General features: G+C 32.7%; 1 protein-coding gene across 5 annotated transcripts in view; it reads left to right on the top strand.

The window, feature by feature from the left end:
- Positions 1-16,489, top strand: part of LOC116345001 (synaptic vesicular amine transporter) — a 28,014-nt gene that overhangs the window by 6,578 nt on the left and 4,947 nt on the right. For 4 of the 5 annotated variants that reach the window (XM_031773957.1, XM_031773955.1, XM_031773956.1 and 1 more), the window contains exon 4: positions 11,680-11,884. In XM_031773957.1, coding sequence (XP_031629817.1) covers positions 11,698-11,884 — 187 coding nt within the window. In that variant the 5' untranslated portion in view covers positions 11,680-11,697. Of the gene's footprint in view, positions 1-2,241; positions 2,756-11,679; positions 11,885-16,489 lie in introns of those variants that run through there. The other variant, XM_031773958.1, reaches the window with a different exon arrangement.

The following is a 16,489-nucleotide window of genomic DNA, read 5'->3' on the forward strand; positions in this document are numbered from 1 at the left end:
CGTTTCGTTTACGTCAATTTATGGCCACTCTTAATCCAATCGATTCGTGTCATTGATATAAAACTATTTCGATACGAATAGAAATCTTCTTTAAGCAAAAAAATAATTTGCATCTACAAAAAAAATACCAACCATGTTTTACCAACGAAATTTTACATCTGATTTACACAGAAAAAAACCCACTTAATGTCAACGAACATATAATATTTCAAATTGTTGAAGAATTTTTTTTTAATGAATTCTGATCTTGACCCTGAATATGATCATTTCATGTGCAAATAGTACAATTAACTAATAACATGTGAACATACGGTATGACTAAACTCTGCACAATGAGCACATTTTCTCATCCAGTGAAATTTTGCGAGAGAGAAAGAGAGATGAGAAAAAAACGTGCTATTTCGCTAAAAACAGTCAATAATATGCATTGAATTGAGCATCGGAAAATAGTTGCTAGGCGATTGCATATTTTTTTGTGTGCGTCTTTTGTGTTTTCGATTGAAATCATTAAAGATGCAAAATTTTATTGCATGCATTGAATGAAGCATTGAGGCTGAATTGGTATTTTAATTATTGACACGGTCAATGTAATGCACAATGTATGAAATCACGAAAATAGTGTTTTATCGATGCCAAAATACAGTTGAAAAAAAAAACAACAACCTGTTTATCAATTTTAAAGTAGATCTTTCTTTTCATTTGACCAGAAGTTCGTACATATTTGTTTGTCAGCTGCTATGAATCACGCGTTATTCGAAAAATGACCGCGCTTGTGAAAGTCGTCAAACAAAATCCAAACTAGTTTCGGTTCGACAAATTTAAAATGATTTCTTTACCTCGAAAAATGTGCGGTTTGTTTCATCGTGTTGCTCTTCATTCCATCATTCGACAGAAGGGCATTGGCAGACGAGACGCTGTAAATGAAAAGCAAAAGTTTCAGACATATACTTATTCTGTGACAGTGAGATGAAGAGCAGTAAAAAAAAATACGGACTCTGTTTGTTTTTACATAAAATTTGTGTGAACGTTGTTGTTTGGTCATTTACAATCGGGCAAACTCGTTGAATCAATTACACGTGTAAATGTGTATAGTTTCTCTTTACATAGTTTTGGAAGCAACAATCGATTACGATCAAATGTACACAGTTCTTGGCCATCAATTGTTAGTTGGTCATGTAAATGAGTTCGAATGTTTTTTTTTTCATCCGCTTCCATCGAATTCATTATTCAGTCTTCTACAAGTTTCAGTGCACAAACATTTCTTTCGAATGCTCGATGCAGACATTCTTTTTTTTTTAAATCGATTTTAGATACGTTAAGTAGTTCGCTGCACATATTCTGAAGTCGAATGCAAACAAAAAGCTACATTTAAATGGAATTGTAAGTAAAATGTGAGGTATAACACTGTTGAAATACAATGGAAATAAGGACTGCCTGTTGCCGAAGAGCATTTGTACAGAACAAACAAGAATATTATATAGTCCTCACTTCTGTGTGACGTTCAAATGTGTTGGTATGATTTTATATTTTCTTCTGTGATTATGTACATAGATCTCAGTTTAAGGTGTCCATCCGACTGACACTGAAAATGAACGAAAGAAATGTACTTACATTTGACCATCATCCAACAGCTACAAGTGTTCGTACTTGTGACGCCACATGAATACAAGAACAAATTGCGAATGACGAGCATCTTGTTTTACAAATATCCAAATTCCGACTCACCAAGAGATACCAATTCCGAGACAAATTTTTGTTGAAAATAAGAGTTTATTCACATAGAACCGCAAACGGTCGCTTTGATTCAATCAACATAATTCACTGGGCACACGCAAACTCATGAAATTTGTTGAGCAACAAGTGCAATACACACAAACACACACTAAGGCACATACAAATTGAGAGAGTGAACAAAAAAAGTTTGTCGAACCAATCGATAGCGGATATTTAGAATGCAATGTTGATAAAATAAAACAAGAAAAAAGCCCCTTCAATTGTTTGTATATGCATTAGTAGTTGTTGGTGGTCGATGTCAATGAGTATAGTAAATGTTTTACGTGGTATAATTGTGGACAGTTTGCGTGTATCCAAACTACAAAACAATTGAAGTGTATGCGAATAGAACCGCAATAGGTACGGCGAAAACATACAAAGCGAATAAGCAAACGTGCGCGCAAGATACACTGAATATTCACACCAATTCAAACATTACAAAATGAATAAAAGTCAGCGTGGCGATAGCATTTATCAGCCGTTTGTCGCAGGATGCTGAACGATACTATGAGTTAAAACGTTGAATTGATTTCATATACCATAGCCGATTGTTTTGTGCTCGTTTGCTTCTTGCTAATTAAATTTACGACTTTCGTTGCTGGTTGCAATAAAATTAATATCGCATTTGATTTGATAAAAGAAAACGCGTTTAAAAAGTTTCTTTAAGTTTAACGTATTGCAATTAGAAAACGTCGAAAAGATATTGAAGAAAAGTGCACAAATCACATTGCTTAGAATCGGCCCATTGGAAAATATTACAACGAAAAAGTGTGTACCAATAGTTGAAACCAAAACAGTTTTGAACAATTTTCGAATTTTAATTTCAAAAATCATGATCATAATATCGAATTCGTGTTAAGTGCTTTGAATAAAATAGTGAACCAAAAACACTTTGACTTGTTTCCAATAATTATTGCATTACATTCAAATTTTATATAATATAAGTGATTTTTTCAATTTTTTTCTTCATTTTATCTGTGGGGTAGGTTTATACGTTTATTTATTATTATTTTTTCGTTTTCTTAGCATTTCCAGTTCGATCATTCGCAATAGCAATGCGATTCGGTAGATGTACGATCGAATAAGATCTCGGCTTGTGTATCGGTTTCGATTCATTTATGCTTGAAAACAGATCTATAAATCTATAATAACAAGAATGAATCGATTGCATCTGAATAATGTGACAGAGCCAGCTGATTGCATTGACATCGATTATCACCACAAAGATATCATTGAAAATGGGCCAAATGCTTCATTTGATTGGTTGATCACACATCACAGACGTTTTATCAACTTACGCATCTGAATATATACATACGAGCTCAAATCGATAGCGAGTCGAATCGATTGCGACAAAACGATCGAATTAATTCGGATATAATGTTGTTGGTCATTTAATTTGTGCATTTTTTTCAATGTAAGCTACTGACATTTTACAACAGATGCGATTAATTGATCTCACATGCCATTCGAATATTGTAATTTCTATAAACTCACGTCATTTTTCTCGAACAGTAGATGTAGTAGATCTTTATGTTGCCCGTTTGGGATATTTTCACGACATTTTTCTTTTGACCCTTGCTCCAGAGATTTTGTGGTTTTTTTTATACAAATTAAAAAAATATTTCGGCTGTTTATCAGTATGAAATTAACACATTCAAGGTAACGCATTTTAATTTGTATTCACAAATTTTGCATCATGATACCACCACCTTTTTTCATTTATCTTCTTCGTTTATTTGAATTGAGAACATGAAGTGAACTTGAAGAAATTGAGTGTCAATACGTACACTCACCTGTTGCATGCAGTAAACTCTCACTTTCGAATGCATTCATACTTCTGAATAATGTTGTTGCAAAAACAATAATGATTTTCGGTGTTGATAATAAAAAACGTGCGTTTTTCTATGTTAAATATTTTAACAATTGTTTTATATCGAATAAGTCAAGACGGTGTTATGATGCCTTATTGTTTCTTTGATTTCCCCGAAGATTTCAGAAACAACAATTGTTTTAATTTGTAAATGTTCAAGTTTAATTTGCCATTGTTCGGTTGCCCAGATAAGCAGGTCATAATATAAAACACCTTCCATTCTGATGACACAGCAGAAACTCTCATGTTTGTAATGGTTCCTCGTTTCAGGTAAATCATTATCGTTCCGACTTCCTACTAGGAATTGTTTGCGCTCAACGCATCATCAATTTCACATGTCAATAAAATAATAATTCGTATTCAAATTTTATTTAATACCCCATGGCAATAAAATCAAACGTACTATAATTATCAAAAAAAAAACAACAACTGAATACACTTAATTTAAAGATAAAACTCCGTATATTTCAATCAACGGGCTTTGGCGTTTTTGCAATATCAAAATTGTGTGTTCAATATCATAGAATATCGCAACTTAGTGCATAATAATTTCAAACAAATTCAATATGGAATAAAATATATAATCGTTTTTAAAAAGCAACGAAATTGAGTTGAACACGCAACAAAGTGTTGTTTGAATTGTATCGTGTAAAACGAATGCAATTTCGATTTATATGCTGAACATTCGATGATGAGAATTATAAATTCAATGATAATTTTCATCCAAATGAATTTAACATTTACCAATCGTTGTTCCCAATTAAATTCCGGTTTTTAAAAGGACACACATCATCAACGATTGGAAACGCTGCAGTTCAGTGTTTAATTGAGTAGGGCGGCGCCACCGTCTATACATACAAATGTCCATTTAAATCAGCGCCATCTACGCTAAAACATACTTTTGGTTGAAAATAAAACGCCATCATATTCCGACATTGCACATCATATGACACATTTTTCCATATCAATCAAAAGGTTAAGGTTTTCATCCGAAAATTAAGAGAGAGAAAAAAATTCAGAAATAACGACACAAATTCCAGATGATCGGTATTCTCTATTGTTTCAAATTTTAATTAAAATATCAACAACAAAATTAAGTGAAAAAATGTACGAAGTATAAAAAAAGAACAAAAAAACACAGAGAGAGAGAAGAGAGAGAGAGAGAGAGAGAGAGAGAGAGAGATAAATGAATTTAAATCAAATGTTCTATAAATTGAACAGGTGGTTATGAAATCAATGTAATTATAATTTTAGATCTCAAGTGAGAAGAATTCGTAACAATATAAAATGAAGTGTAGCAATCGTTGCATGTTTACAACCATACAACGAAATTTAATAACGATAGTCAAATGTTTGCCTATTTAAATCTCGTAAAAAGCCCAACATTAACTGGTGCTAATGAATGGAAATCATCGTGCCTTGATGCACTTTTTTTCATATTGTTTTTCATCTTTCGTTTGTTGAAAGGAAAATTGGAATACATTTTAACCCTAATCAGAGAAGAAGAAAAAAACAATTAAGCGAATTACAAAAAGAACATAAAATAGACGCAAATTGGGCATGCTTGGAAACACAGTTGCGTAGTTCGACATGATTGCACAACATTATCATACGATGATAATCGTCGACGAAAGGTGTTGTTGTTTTTTTTCTCACAATAGTTTTGATATTGGAATCGTACTCCCCTCACCGGTGCAACTGCAACAGATGTTCGATTTGATAAAGAAAATCTTAAAACAATTAATGCGAATTGAATTTTTATGCACAGATGCGAATGCCAACTAACAATAAATCATTCAATTCCGAGCTTAACGAGTGGATCGTTTGTATTTCATTGTTTCCTAATTCCTATAATTATTTTTTTTTTCTTCTTGTTCTTCAAATACATGAAATAGATCATTCTTCGCTAGAATGTGAAAATGTGACGTTTGGAATTTTGATGATTACATCGAATGCACACGATTCTTATTTTAAAATGAAAACGAAATCCCCCCAGTCACACGTTAAGATACGGCTCAGACATCAAGCCAATTATAATAGGTGTCAAGTTCATGTATGATTTGAGTTTATGAATCGAGCACGTAAACGCACAAATAAAATATGAAAGCACAATTCGCATACTAAGCATTTTCGGCGCAAAATTTGGTTCAAGTGCGTCATTTAAAAATATCATTATCAACTTTGTGCCGTAATTTTTCGTCATTTTTTTATTAACCACTATTTTATGGGCGGCTAATATATATTTTTTTTAATAATTATGATCAGTTACGATAATTTAAATGCACACTTATGTCATTCACATACAGAGTACATACCGTTTTATTGCATTTTGATTAAATTAATTTTGCAAATATCGTACGAGATTCAAGCGTTTATTTATTGTTGCGCGCTTGATAAATGCATTGTGTATAATTGGATATGTGACAATAAAGCATAAAATGAATATCATTTTAAGTTCCAATTCAATGATCATTCGTATACATTGTCACCGTTTCTCAGCATCCGTACCATACAAATAAAGTCGGTTAATTTTGTAATTGAAAATCTATTGAACATTTTCAAAGCAACATGAGATTAAATGCTGATATGATGACGTCAGTTAGATCTATTTGATTTCATTATTTATGAACCTTGTGATCTGATACGAAAAACTGGCGCATGCAATTATTACGTATGGAATGAATCGTTACGTTCAAAATATAGCTTGAACTGTTTTGCTAATGATAGTTTTTTTTCAATTTTCAGCTATTATTTGTAATAAAATAAGAGCTGCTTTTCCATCAAACCGTTTCAAATGTTGTTGTAAAAGCAGAAAAAAACATCTTATTTTCTGTAAATATTTTGTCACTTTTGTTGAAAACTTGTTTCGACTGTCCACAGAAAATTAATTCAAATAAAAAAAATTGCGTTAATAAATCAATGTCTAAATGCTTACGAGGTAAAGTCGGTAGTACAATCCCCAGAAGCTTGTGATATTTATACACCATATCTCATCTCCAAGTCATATGTACAACTCCACTTGAATTACACAAAAATATCACATATCAAATGTTTGAACTTCATAGAAGTTCGTAAGAAGTACATGTGATTCGTGATGTTTATGCTAGTGTTTCTAAAAGTAAAAAAAAATATTACCAGATAAATATCGTGTCAACTTCTGCCATTTATTTTTCTCTGTGTCAGATATATTTATTATTATTATTTTTAGATCATGATTGTAATAATTGTGACTTTTAGCCATTTATCTGATTGTTGTGTTAGTAAGAAACGGAGATGGCAAACAAAAATGTGTCTTGTGCTACAATAATTCGATATCGGGGTTCTGAAGAAAGTTTAACAAATTCTCTGTATTGTTAGTAAATTGTATCATCGATCCACACCGATGAATACGATGGATACGATGGAAGATTTCATTCATTCAAAATCCTTTCATTCTAGAATACATGCCATCGAAAGTCGCTATTGATGCTCTTGATTGTTAGTTTCTCAATTTTATGCTGTATTGAGCCGTGTAAAATGACTCGAATAAGGTGTTAATTATGCCATTCACTTGTTGCACAATTGGTTGCAGTGTCGATGAACAGTTCCGATGATATCGATTTACTCGAACAAAAGTGTGTGCACAGTGTTCGCATATGTCTAATAACATTTTCTATATACTTTGTTAAACGAAAATGAAAACATAATTGAATTGCGAAAAATTAAATTAATTTCCTTGAACTTTGCTTCACTAACCATAAGAAGCGAACGAAGAAAATGAAGATTCACTGTGACGTACAATGAATTGCATTGTCGAATTGAACAAGACATACATAAGACATGAAAATATAAGGATGGTGTGAAAAGTATTTAAATAGTAATTTGTACGTGGTGAATAGCGAGACGATGATAACGTCAATGAAGACGACAATTACATCCTACTCAACGTATTCACATTTGTAAAAAAGAATATTATCACATTTCACTTGTTCCTTTTGTGCATTCTAAACAAGCCAAATTAATTTCATTTCTCCAGCCTTACATGTGTTCCTATCTCTTTGGTTTCAATAAGATAGTTTTCATAAAATGCAGAATCTTTTGGGTTTGTTGAAATTAAGAAGAAAAATCTCTTTTGTCAACTATCGACTAAGATGAAATTGAACAAAATTGGTTTTAAAAACCACTATAATTAAACGCTATACATTCGTTTCATTGTTTCGTTTATGAAAAAAAAAAGCTTCAATATAGAAAAACCTTGAAAAATCGGTCGAAAATTTAAATCTCAATTACATAGCATGGTATACTTATTTATTCAGTGATTGCTGTACAATATCTTCAAATTGTTTTTCAGATTATAAATTTAATAAAAAATCAATACAAGGAAGAATCTTTATTACAATTCTTCTATTGCGTTCGCATCATACAATTCCATTGGTTGATTCTTTTTTCTTCTATTAAGTAGTATTGGGTTTGACAGAGGAAAAAAAAAATGAAAATCTGTAAGCATAAGTGCTTCTGTGATTTTCAAGTATATATTTTAAAGTTGATCCTACCAGTTTCATTCATTTTCTAAGTGGTTTTACTCCCATTTCAATTGCTCAAGTTTTATATTTGCGAGAAAAAAATGATGAATCAATTCAAATATTATGATTTGTCTTTGTGATTTATGCTATGTTCCAAGAAGAAAAAAAAACGAATTTTCCGAACGGCAGATGTGTGTACGTGTTGAGAAACCTTTTCGTTCGGTACAAAGTCACCGAAATTTCAAAGTTAAAACAACAAGGCCGAGGTGCTCTCTTTTTCAATTTTCATTAACCCAGATTTTTTGACTATGAACCAAGGGCAGCCGACGACACGTAGAATATCAAAATTGAAAGAATAAATTGAATCATCACCCATATATTCGTTCGATTTTCGCGAAGAAAAACGTCAATTTCACACAAAAATAGTAATCTGATTTCGGCGGTACATTGATGTGCACACTTGGTGTGCACACTTGGTGTGCACACCCACAAAATACGATGAAAGTAAAACCGGTGTTCGAATTCATGATATTAGCTTTCATCCCAAGCGCCTTTATTTACTTCCACTTTGATATCATTTTGTAGACGTTTTCTCCTTTTAAATCACTCAACCTAATTTGCTTGAAAATCGCGTGCGATTGTCCGAAACAAAAATTTTAAACATAAAAAAATGACGGCCGCGTTTCACTTACATTTTTGTTCCCCAGTTGATATCAGTACAATTACGATTATAGCATAAATGATTTGTACAATACTGTTCCTATTCATTTTCACTCTTTAATTTTCTCAAATTAATTTCCGTTTTTTTAAGGTTTTTCACATTCATTTAAAGGCAATTTGAAGTGTTCTGAAATGGTGTATTTTCTCACCCTTTCATTTATGCCGTGCACATTTTTATGCGCTACAAAAGTGAGGGAAAAAAACCGATGTGAATGTTTTCGAAGTGTTTGTTTGGGTAGAGAGTGTTTCATTGTTAATATTATTTGTGGTGGTTTCTTTATTCATAGAATGAAAATTTGTGAACCACTTTAAGACAAACGATTTTTCTTTGCACTCATTAATAATGACAAATTAATGAAAATCGTGCACCGACACACGCTTGCGAAACGAAATAAAATTCTTGCGATGCGGCATCGATGTGCATACTCCAATTAGTTTGAAAGCGTTTTTCAACATCTCTCTTGCGCGCGCAATCATCGTAATAATGTAAAAGCCGAAATTAATCATTCGTATTGGGAATAGATATTTTCAGTGCGCTGTTGTGTTCTATTGTTTTTCTTTATGTGATGCGGTGAAGTAACATCATTTCTCTCTCACACACACACAACGAATCAATCTCATATTACTTTCATTTTTTTCTTCAACAATTGCAAAGTACTTTGCTTAGAATGTAAGAGATACCAGCACGGCCAATTGAAATCCATTCCCACTGGAAACTGAAAATATCCCATTTGTTTTACTCCCGAACTTGCCATTCATTTACCCGAATCTGTCATGATTCCGAGCAATTTCGTTAAATCTTTCATTGTGTATCAATGTTCAAATGGCTCGACAGCGGTCACAAAAAATTCACATGAAAACGCGATATGATATTGTACCAATATAAGTATTTCATATTGCATTTGCACATCCATGCCATAATACATCTCATCTCAGATTGATTGCAAATCTGATTATGTCCAAAATAAGATCTAAGTATTTGACTTATTGATGTTTAACCGAACAGAACCGTTGGTTGCCTTCGCGACTGATCTTGTTTCAACAAGTATCGAGCACATTGCACATTTTTTCGATGCCAGCGTTCTTTTATTTTTTGTGTCACATTTTTACTTAAAAAAGTATACTCGAGCCCAAAATCGAGTCGCATCAATTTTTTTCTCTGGTTTCACATCTGAAAATTCAGAGCAGTATCCCTCGAAGAAAAAAAAAATATGTGTGTCAAATTAAAACAAAAAAAAAATCTCAATCCACATTTTGGCAGAGAATAAATCGATAAAATTTAAGGCATCATACAATCGATGTGTGGAGCAAGTAGCGACCTTGTTAAAATAAAATCAGATTTTATTATGTAAAAGCTTTCACTTTTATTGTATCATCGGGCTCAACTAATACACATACATATCAATCCAGTAATCCTTTTGGTCGACACAAAGTCTTATATTTCAAATTATTTGTTGCCAACATTCTTGTGTGTGATTCCATCATTCGTCCAATGTCCCCCGATGACATGATAACCGAACACACACACACCCACCAAATATACTGGAAGAAGAAAAAAAAGATTTACCAAAAATTACACCGAAAATACTTCAATAGATTTTGCATCAAATGAATTACCGATGTTCATTTTGTGTCAAAAACCCGAACGCTGAGTTGCGTTTTTTGCCCCCTTCAAACCATTGTACGGCCTCGATTTGGTGCATGCATGTGTTTGTTTATGTAAATCAATGTTCATTTCAAATGATGCCCGGTATCTTCGTTGTTTGTTTCCACTATCTTGTATTTCTTTCCCCCTTTCTTTAACTACGTCTCATAAACGTTTTCTTTTACTATCTGTGGTGCCATTTAAATTTCGCCGCACTCATTGCTTTTTTTTATATCTCTTTCCAATACCATGGTATCTCGTAACTTCACCGCAATAAAATATATCTTCATGATTATGGCTAAATTGTTTATTTCAATTAACAAATCGTTCAAATTAAAAGAAATCAAATACATCTACATTGACAAACATATCAACAATTCAGTGTCCCATATAAACGATTATTTTAAAAATCCTTTTACAAAATGCATCAGCACCTGTTTTTTTTTTCTATTTGCTAACGTCGTGCAACTTTATTTTCTTTAAAGTTTCAACTCGGCTGTTTCAATAAAATGAAAAGACAAAGTCACAAAAGTATTTACATTTGCTTGAAACTCATCTGGGCAAATTATGTAAATGTATTGTATTAAGCAAAACTGAGCAGTCGAAAAAGGGTGGTTGATTTTCGCTGAGGAAGCGATTGATAACCAATGGTATTTGATGTACCAAAAAAAAGAAGCGAAAACAATATGACGATAACGAAAAGTAAAGAGCAACACAAGTTAGCAATTTTCCGCGATAAGATTGAATCTCTAAATCAGATTCAATGAAAATTTATTGTTCGACTCGTGACGAATTCGAATAAAATTCAAACATAGTGCCTGTAGGTTGTAATGTATTGGACGCTTATTGAATTCAACGTCGAAAAATGAACTTCGTACATTGATTTTATACTACATACATCGGCGTATAATGTATGCTATTTATTGGATTGAATATGCCAGACTTTAAACTGATCAAATTTATTCATTGAACTCAAAGGAAATAAAATAGCATTCGCCTGTTCGAATTAATAACCATTTAATATTCATTACCATGTTTGTATCTGCATAGAGCTATCATGCTGTACTACCATTTATTATCGTATTAAGATTAATCAAAACTCTTCTTCAAATGCATTTTCAATGAATTTTTGAAGTAATTTGATGATTTTTTTTTTGAATTTTCAGTAAGAATCAGCTAGCAAAATGCAATCAACCGATCCCGGTGGTCCTGGTCAAATGTCACCAGATCAAATGAAATCGTCATCGTCATCGTCATACTCATGGGAGGCAACCAAAACATGGATGATCCGATGGCGGGGCTCTCGTCAACTGGTCCTCGTCATCGTGGCTATTGCCCTGCTATTGGACAATATGCTACTGACCGTTGTAGGTGAGTGGATTGCTATATATAAGAAGATGTAAGATATAATGTAAGAAAAAAACCCACTTTGATGAATCGAGTTTTGCAATTAAAATAGAACAATATAAAAGACTGCCAACAATTAATTCTTTGGCAAACTTAATTCTCTATTGTACTTATTATGTAATCGCTTGTTATTGATTGTAGTCAAAAGGCATACACACACACACAGAGAGAGAATATTAGGTATAACGAATGAGACAGTTTCGATTATTTATATATGCCAGTCCGGAGCTAATTTACTCAGTTCGGCCAACATTTCGAAATGAACCCATGAACGCGTGAATGAACAAAGTTTAAGCAAATATTATTAGACATTCAAAGTGAGAGAGAACAACACACACACACACACACATACAGAGAGAGAGATAAATGTGACAAAAAAGGATGATGAAATGATAAGATCGAATGGCATAGGAAAAAAGGCTCACAAACTCACTTACTCGCTATTGTGACATTGGTGCTGGCACATGAACGGAAAGTGCCACTTGAAACTTGGAAATGGAAACGGAAGCGAATTTCTATTGAAGGAAACCCCATATAGAGCACAATATGTATACATTTATTCTGCAATGAATCGAAGACATTTCTTTTGTCGTGAGTCATGAACGACTTTCGTTCATTTTGCATTTGACTATTTCACTAAAATGCAAATGTGCACCAAAGCGTTAAATTTTGTATTTAGTTCGTGTGAGGGCTTTAGCGAACGCATGCAAAATAGAAATTATTTGTTGAAACTTTGGTCGCCTCGTCATAGTTAGTTATTGGTACTTTTTGTGTGAGTATGTCTTGACTTTATGACGCTGAAAAAAGTGTATTGATTGTGAAAAGGACAAATTTAATGAAATGCATAATAAAACTTTTCGTAAAAACAATGTATAATATTGATATTGAATTCGTACATTAATTTGCACTTGAAATAAAATTGTTGCTGGATTCATTTTGTCACTTTTTTTAAAAAATTAAATGGTTTGGGAAATTGTCTTCGATGGCTGAGTTATTATAGGCAGATTTTACTCTGTATCACATCAATGATTCAATGAAGAAGAATAATCTCAAATAATAATCATCTTATCAACAATTCATTTTGATAATCGCATGAAAAATTAATTTCGCTTCAATGATATAACACCTGCTATTAGAGCAACAGCCGGTACCTTATTACTGAGGAACAAATTTAGCCACCAAGATTACCAGCAATAACAACGGAACGACACTTCCGCAACAGCAATATGGGTAGATTTGTTTCGTTTACTGGTGCTGATGTTGATTCTTCCCCTCCAATTATTAATTATTCGTTGGAATTTTAAAATAATTTTCAAATAATGCGACACAATGCTGCGACTTTGCAGATTTACTTTTAAAGAGGATTAAATGATTTTTTGCCAATAATCCATATTAGAATAACTATGACAACCGTAATTTTTTTTTTCAATGCACAAAACCACTTGAAATAATTCTATCGATGTAGATCAGTGCACGAATCTTTCAACTTTTTGATGTTTATCGAGTTGGAAGTTGTCGCGTGCCGTACAAATCAACCCCCTAGAATTGGAAAACAGTAAAATTTTCATTCCGATTTGAAATTTATCAATATTGAATGTAATGTGACAAAGCTGGTCTGAAAATGAACTCAGCGAAAAAAAATCATCCGATTGATTTTAAGTCACTACCAAAAATCCATGAAAAAAAAAAAGAAATAATAAGTTGTTAGCAATTGCATGCGCTGATTGAATGCAATGATTGAAATGGTAGTCAAGTGGCGTTCAAGCTAAAATCAATTGAGTTACAATAAAACTATTGCGAACAAGTTAGAGAGAGAAAAAATTAATTGCGATGAATTCCATATAAAATATTTAGTGTTGAACACGTAATTGAAATGATTAGAATCGTGATCGAAAGAAATGACCACTTGTGAGAACGATTTTGATTTGTAAGTAGTATATAAATGTGTTGTATGACAAATTTGTAAGTCATTTCGACTTGTTTTTTTACTGTCGCTGTGTAAATTTATTTAAAAAAAAAACGAAATCAATGTATTTATTTTTATTGTTCGTTGAATTTTATGTGATATTGACATTTTATGGCTTTTCCAATCCAAGTGTTCCTGTTGTGAATCACACTAAAACCGTTTTTTTCCTCATTTGATGCGTGTGTGTGCGCGCGCTCGTGTCGATTGAATCAATATTAATTTGTTATAATGCATTCGTTAAGTATGTTAGCCGCAGCAAAAGATTGTGTCACAATACACATAATATAAATACCAAGTCTAAGTTACTCTTCGCGCTAAATGTGATGAACAATAAGAAAAGTTTTATTTTTTTTTATTTTCACACATTCTCTAACATTTTACATCTCCGTTTGATTTTGCTCCATTTCATTTTATTTCTCTGTCGCACATTGTGTTTCGTTTTCACTTTTGAAACACTTACATGTGTATTGATGCGGAAAATGTATGTTCAATGTCCGATGTGTTATTTGAAATCGATAGAAAGAAAATGGACCCGTTTATGTGGCTAAAAAAAGAGTGTATTAAAACTTGTCCACCGTTTCATACACATCTACTTTTTGCACTACGTCAGGCATTGATGTGGCGACAATATTATTCGGGGGCTATTGAATTGAATCCATTGAATATGTGACCGTGTGACAACACATCGAATTGAAAGAATAAAATAAGAATGGAAAAAAATGGAAAGGGGATGAACTTCACGATCACTTGAGTGCAAATAGTATTTTGCTATTTACAATCGTTTTGTTGGTGCCACTACTAAAGCTAATGGTGTTTTCGTAATGTCAATAGGTCTGAATAGATCGAAATCGAAGTGTTCGTACTGTTGCTTCGACCGAAGCAACAGTAAGAAAGCACGGGTGCGTACTCGGTCGTGTGTGTGTGTGTATATGAGATGGAGTCGAAATTAAATGGAACAAACCATTTGAATTGTGAGCACATCATAAAATTACGATAAAAATTAATTTCGGTTCGAATCGATGGGACGTGCCATGCATTCAATGTGTGATTGAAAACTGCAAAAGCACATAAATTTCTATGTAACTGCTCATTTATTGAATTCAATTTGTGAAATACAATCATTTCTTTGCGACCGATTCTGTTCGCATCGTATTAAGTTAAGGCCAAAATGCAGAAATGATAAATACATAACCAAATGCATACACACTCACAAACACTTGTTGATTGAATATAGTGGAACATTGAAAACGGAACAGCCACTTTGCCATTTGGCAAAGTTCATTTCCAATTTCAACCAATCGAATTCATTTTCATTAATTAAGCACATTTAGCGGCGACTCACAAGACCATTTTACTATCAACTTTAGTTTATCAAATGCAAAGCAAATACTTCACCATGCATTTAATTTAACGATAAACGATGAAGTGATGAAGAAAATATTCAACATTCCATTTGAAAAGAGACAAAATAGAGGGAGAGTCTATCACGTCGTTAGAATTAAAAGAAGAAGAGAAAGAATCATGGATGACCACGACACCGAAACAAATATAAACAAGGGAAATGGTGTAAACCGAACTCGATTTATCTTTTTGATTTCCATTCTGACATGAAATGCAATCTAGTAGAGAGCAAAGCACCCTAAAATCAATGAATTATATGAATGAAACATGAACACTACCGCAGAATGGGATGGCTACTTATTTAATCGTTACGCGATAAACATAATGGCCAAGCATCGTCTACGGCATTGTGGATTTATTCTTTTTGTTTGTTGTTGCTTGAGAATATATGAATAAATTACATTTAGTAGTGAAAATATACAACACCAATGGCCACTACAAAAACCATTTACAGTAGCGCTCGCCACTTTTGTTAAGCAATTTGATTTGTTGCATAAATCTCAGTATCAGAATAGAGAGCGAGAGAGAGAGAGAGATTTATATCGGAATAATGTGCAAATGTTATTATCTGTGTATAACATAGGAAACGTATGAATTTTATTATTGTGTTTTATTCGTTTGAACCGAAGCCAACGCAACACACCATTGAATAAAATCGGTCGGAAAGCGTTGCCCATTTGGTTTGGCTTTCGAAATGATTTTCGAAATTTCCAACTTGATGTCTTTTCGTTCTTCGATCTATTATTTTCATCCATGGAATTGTCCAGACAATTTGTTGGTGTTGATTTTTGATTTTCATTTTGCTGATAAATCAATGAAAATCAATCAAATTTTGCAGTTAATTTTTCCATCATAATTGTTATTTAATGAAACCGGCTGGCAAGCAGTTAAAGTTTACTTTCAACAAGCAACATATAACCAACATTCGGAAGGGAAATTCAATTTTGAATCTTTGCCAAACGTGTAATACATACACTTGACTATCAATATCAGTATCAACGTGAACAATGTCAACATGATACGAGGGTTGCTCCATAATTTTTTTTAAAAACATATATAACACAGTTGTTTTTTGTCGAAAATGGTTTTATTGTTTTTCAAAATATTCCCCGAGATGATCGATACACTTTTGCATTCGATGAAACCATTTGTCATAGCATTCGTGCCACTCCGAAACTGATATCTCCAAAACGTGTGTTTTG

Source organism: Contarinia nasturtii, unplaced genomic scaffold (assembly GCF_009176525.2).
Source record: "Contarinia nasturtii isolate CC-2019 unplaced genomic scaffold, AAFC_CNas_1.1 Cnas_scaffold_1240, whole genome shotgun sequence".
Taxonomy (NCBI): Eukaryota; Metazoa; Arthropoda; class Insecta; order Diptera; family Cecidomyiidae; genus Contarinia; species Contarinia nasturtii.